Source organism: Dendrobium catenatum, unplaced genomic scaffold (assembly GCF_001605985.2).
Source record: "Dendrobium catenatum unplaced genomic scaffold, ASM160598v2 fragScaff_scaffold_231, whole genome shotgun sequence".
Taxonomy (NCBI): Eukaryota; Viridiplantae; Streptophyta; class Magnoliopsida; order Asparagales; family Orchidaceae; genus Dendrobium; species Dendrobium catenatum.
Genome location: NW_021318693.1, coordinates 5,790,652 through 5,796,441, shown reverse-complemented (window position 1 = coordinate 5,796,441; position 5,790 = coordinate 5,790,652). Strand labels below are relative to the sequence as shown.

General features: G+C 31.5%; 1 protein-coding gene across 1 annotated transcript; it reads right to left on the bottom strand.

Moving 5' to 3' along the window:
- Positions 1–713: 713 nt before the first annotated feature.
- LOC110104798 (protein SCARECROW) lies at positions 714–2,386 on the bottom strand. The gene has a single exon (XM_020834049.2). The coding sequence runs from the start codon at positions 2,258–2,260 to the stop codon at positions 932–934; it is 1,329 nt and encodes a 442-aa protein (XP_020689708.1). The 5' UTR covers positions 2,261–2,386; the 3' UTR covers positions 714–931.
- Between the last annotated feature and the right edge of the window lie 3,404 nt (positions 2,387–5,790).

The window sequence follows — 5,790 nt, the reverse complement described above, 5'->3', positions numbered from 1 at the left end:
ATAGAAAAAGCTCAAATTGAGCTCAAATAGAACTTAAACAAGCTTATAATAAACGAGCCCAAATATAAACAAATACCTACTTGATTTGGCACTACTTGTTTGCAGCTCTAATATACAGCTTTTATATAGATATCACATATAACACTAATCTTAACATAAATCCGAAAATTTTGAAGCTCATATTGGTGTAATATCCTTATGTTTTTTTTTTTAATTTACTAATTTACTGAATAACTAAATATATAAATTAAATATAATACGATTGAAACATATAATCTTATTACAAATAATAGAGATACTGATAATACTATACCAAAATTGAAAGAAATTTACTTGACATTATTTCTATTGTTTTAATTTTTTTATTTTTTTAATTATTTCTATTGTTTTATGAATATTAAAATAAGATATACAATCTACAAGTAACAAATTATTCAATATTTTTATTATCAAATAATCCAAAAATTAAACTAAAATTTCAATATATTCTTGTTCATTATTTTAATGGTCAAAATTAATAAAAAAAAAATAAAATTGATTTTTAACTATATATCCATTTAGCTATTCATTTAAAATTTTCCTCATACAAAAACTTTAGTAATATAAATAATTTTAAAGTACATAAATATAACAAATAAACTAAATAACATATAATATTTTTAAACTAATTAATTATCATTAAATAACACAATCTTTTTTTAATATGCCAACAATGTTCAAAGTTGCCAATAATTTCTCTTATTTTTAGGGGGGTACAAATATAATTAACAAACCTAAGAATCATGAACAAAAACATAGATTTACATCCAAATCTTTTCAAATCAAAACCCATTACACTAACAACTTAACAGTTTTTGTTAACCGCATCAAATTAAAAAAAAAAAACTATGTAACACAGCTCTACAGTACAAGTCCTCCAACAATATCAAAATCATCGAGAATTACATCTCCAAGCAGTTGCAGTAATCAAATACCTGTCATGCCAGCCCAACGATATGGCCCTTCCATCATCTCTCTCAGAAATTCGAAACCCAGCTCCTCCTCCATGCTCTTCCATGGTGGAGCAATGGCTCTTTATCTTCAACAAAAGCTTTGCTTGGCTTACAGACCTGGAGCTCATCATGACTCCTTCAAAGCCGCTTCTTTCCATCGCTTCTTTCCATGTCGCGAGTGTCCCATACTTGATCAAAACCTCTTTCTCATCTTCTTCTTGCTTCATATCCACGGCATTCCTAATCTCTCTCCCCAAGTAGTTCTTCTCAATCCTCAACCTCTCTTTGCTGCCAGCAGGAAGGCAATCATCCAAAGAATCGAACATCGCCGCAAAGTATTGCAGTGACTCCATGAATCGTGAGAGGAAGCTTTTGCTTGTTGTTTCCGTCCTGCGACCTTCTTTCTCCACCAGAATTAGCAGAGAAGGATTCAAAGATTGTATTAATTGAAGCGTGGAGCTTTTCAGCATGTGGAGATTGAAGACTGAGTTTACTACAACGGTCGAATTTTCCCACAGGTTGAGATCTTTGAAACTATTTATCTCCATGTTCTTCCCCTCGAATTCGAAGTAGAGGTTACGACATCCTTTAGAAAAACCAGATAGCCTCGCCTCTGTTTCTTTCAACTCTGCTTCGCTCCGGCCAAATCCTGTGATTCGAAGCTTAAAGGGCTTATCTTTCTTCGCTTTGTCAGCTAAAGACTGGATTAGAGAAGGCCACTGGAAGCCATAGGAGACGTCGAAATCGATGACATGGAGAGATCCTCCATTCCAATGCTCCTCAGCTTCGAAGGCGTCGATAATGGCTTGATTGGCGGTGAAGTGAGCGAATTGGAGGTATGGAGAGGCGAGGTAGAGTGAGGTGAAGGCGGAGAATTCTTCGTGGGGAGTAGGGGAAGGGGAGAGAGAAGAGTATAAGGGGGAGGAAGGAGCGATGAGATTTGCGAGGATGGCGTCGGAGAAGTAAGCGGCGACGCGTTGGATGGGATCGCCGGAGAGGGAGAGCTGGGGATAGAGGTGGAGGAGGGATTCGACGGCGGTGGAGAAGTCGTGGAGGTCGGCAGCTGAAGCGGAAAGGAGGAGGAGGCGGATGAGATGGAGGCCATCAATGTTGTGGTCTAGTAAGATTGGGGTGGTTTGATGGAGCATGCGGTTGCGGGCGTGAAGAACGGCAGCTATGGCGAGATTCTGATCTGTTCTCTTTCTCTTTTTGGTTTGGCCTATGCTTAGGCTTAGGTTCAGGAGATCGTCTGCAACCTCTCCTTTCATTTCTCTGACTCTCGCTCTGTCTCTTTCTTCTCTTTTATTTTCTCTGGTTCAGTAAATTCTCTTGTTTCTTTGATTCGAAAGAATGGCGGAAGGAACAGGAGAAGAAGCCGAGGGGAAATGTAAATTGAGAGGTGAGAGGGGAATATAAATAGAGAGAAAAGCTACGGTAAAATGATAACTATTTCAAAAAATTTAGAACAAACAAAATCAGGTCTTAAAAAAACGAGGGGATTTTGTCCTAAGTTTATTTTTATTTTTAAGGGGAAAATTCTTCTTTTGAAATATTTGACATAAATTTTAATTAAATATGCCTTAAAATTATTATTATTTTTTAATTAAGTGACATAAATATTTATTTATTTATTTATTAGTAATAGATCTAATGGGAGGATTGTAACTTGAGATGATCAAGCCATTAAAAAGAGTATATATTTTAGATATTTTTTTCCTTATTGCTCAAAGTGATGGTGAAATAGAGGATAATTTTATTAGTAAAATTCAAGTTGGTTAGTTGAAGTGGAGAAATGCTTCAGATCTATTGTGTGATAGAAGTACATCTCAAATTTGAGATTATTAAGTGCGGAGATTAGACACAAAGAACCGTTCGGTTTTGTCTTTATGAACAATAAAAAAGCAGAGTTGAACAGTAACTATGCTTTTACTGTTCACAGAGACAAAACTGAACTGATCTCCGTACTTAATAATCTCTCCTCAAACTTAGGTAAAAGTTCTACAAGATAGTGGTTAGATCTGCAATATTTTAGGTCGCATAATATTGGCCTTGAGAAGAGAAGCATAAAATTAAGTTAAGTGTTACAGAGATGAGGATGCTCAAATGAATGAGTAACTTTACTCTTAAGAGAAAAAAAAATATGAAATGAATATTTATATGTGAGGAATATAAGATTTAAAAGAGTCTTTTTAGATGGTTTGGTCACATAAAACATCAGTCTTTTGATGAACCAGTTAAGATAGTAGATGTATTAGATTTGATTTATGTTAAGAAAGGTACATGTAGACATAAAAAAGACTTAATTAGAAAGTATTAATATCAACTTTTTTATTACCTTTAAATGAAAATTTAACTCTCAATAGATCATAATGGAGAAAAATGATTCATGTAGCCGATCCCACATAGTATTATTATTGTTGTACAAGTACCTCAAAGAAAAATAAATATTTTTTTAGAATTTAGGATATTATAAGGGTAGAATGAGAATATTATTTATGTAAGAACATAAATTTTAATTGAATAAACTTAGAAATTGATATATTCACTAAAGTTCTTGAACCAAGTCTTTGCATGAATCATACCCTGAATATAAATAGACAAATGTTATTTGAGCAAAATCTATGTAGTCCAAAAGTTTCAATAGTAATTCATTCTCTCATATTTATTTATAGCCTTTCAACTCATTCTCTCATATTTGGACAATTTGAATTCTACTGAAAAGCCAGTTCTATAATGTTGTGTAGCTTGCAAGAATTATTAGAATTTTGAAGGAAGAAATTATGTAATTTTAATATTTCTTCGAGATTGTATGTGGTCAGCAGCATTTGTCAAGACAAACTATTACATTCAAGTTTTTTTTAAGAGGGATAAAATAGAATTAGAACGTGCATAACCAGCTTATAAGTAAAATATAAAAGGTTTTTTTTTTCATAGAAATAAAAAAATTAGTTATTGAAGGGCGAAATAATTAAATGTTTATTCTATTAAGCAAAAAACCTACCCACCTTAAACTCTTATTAGGCCTACCCCTGGTTGTATATCTTGATGTTTATATTAATGTTAAACCTGATATATAGGTTTTGTTTGGAATATCTTTCGTATTGCTTTACTCACTATTTTTTCATTACTTTTAAAAAATATTTATACAAAAAAGTTGTTTTCTATTACAACTTTATAAAATTACTTTCTCTACAATAACTTTGCAAATAGGAAAGAAATTTTTCTCCAATGAAATCATAGTATTATTTAATAGAGTTACATTGACTTTTACAAGTGTAAAAATGTTTATAATTATATCTAATATGTTACATGAAACATTTGTAAGCTTTACGAGTGTAAGAATAATTGTTATTCAACCTCAAATCATATCTCACTTTTAAAAATAAAATAAATTTAAAATTGTGATTTTTTTTAATTTTATTGAAAATAATCATATGACATAAAATTTACAAGAATCTTATAAGAATTTTTTTTAGTTTCAAAAAATCAATTCAAAATCTTAAATTTAAAAAATGATAATAATAATAATTTTTATTAATCCATCCCAAAATCATCAAAACTATTAAACCATGAGGCAAAGATGGGACATAAATCTATTTGATTTTTATATGTAGATTAAAATTCAAAGACATGTTGAGTAAGTTTCACACAGATCATTATCACTAGAAATAAGAAGACAAAAAAGAGAGAGGACAACGGGACAAGCAAAGGTGAGGAGGGGAATTTTTATTTTATTTTATTTTTCTATAGGGTTGGCGTAATGTGAATGATGCTAGTTTTGGTCGTATGGGGATTATATTTCTTTCTCTTTTCTTTGGATTCCTCCGATGGATTCTCTTTTTTGTTTGTCCAAAGAGGATTGTGGAGTGGTTGGCGGGCAATATGGAGATCCGTTCCAAAACGTGCGTGGCTTTGGTTGAAAGGTAGCGACGAGAAAGTGCTGGGAATTCGCCAGGAAGGTCTATCTCCATTCCCATTCTCTTCCTTAGAGGAAATTTGTTTGGATAATAATGATGAGGTAATAAATATTAAATATCATAATAATAATGATGTAATAATTATATAATAATATAGGTTTATGAATTATAAATTAAATAAAAATTTAAATTTAAATATATAAATAATTGTTAATTTATATGATATATGTTAAGATATAATTTTTGTTAAACCTACTTAATGATTAATGTTAATATTCATCTCTATGTGGCACCTCTAAGAGCATCTTTAAACTCCCAAAGCCTTGTGGGGACAAGCACTCAATAATTTCACCCAATTTATGTTATAATCATCCAAAGATCCATGAGAGAGCTCCTCCATACATCTCAAAGAAATAAAAATGTATTAATGAATATGGAATGTGCTAATCTCATTACATTTTTATATTTCTAAAGTGATTATCCTCTCTCTCTCTCTCTCTCTCTCTCACCAAATGATGTATTTGTACAACATAGCACTATAGTAGACTGTGAAACATAAACATGATTTATTTACACGTCTTACGAAGTTTCCTCTTTATTTTCCGTTATTTTTCATCCAACATCCTAAATCTTTAATCACATTTTCCCCCTTAAACTATGATGCTTAAGCTTTAGAATCTAACAAATCACCAATCAATGTTGCACTTTGAAACACATGACAAATAAAGCTTTCTTGTAGGCATTAAAGATATCACTAAAAGTTTATATCCTACAACACTAAGAGCACTTATGAATATTACATATTTTTGAAATTTGGCATCTCCATCAAAGTTTGAGAATGAAAAGAACGATGAGCTTCCAATCTGATATTTTGGTGACAT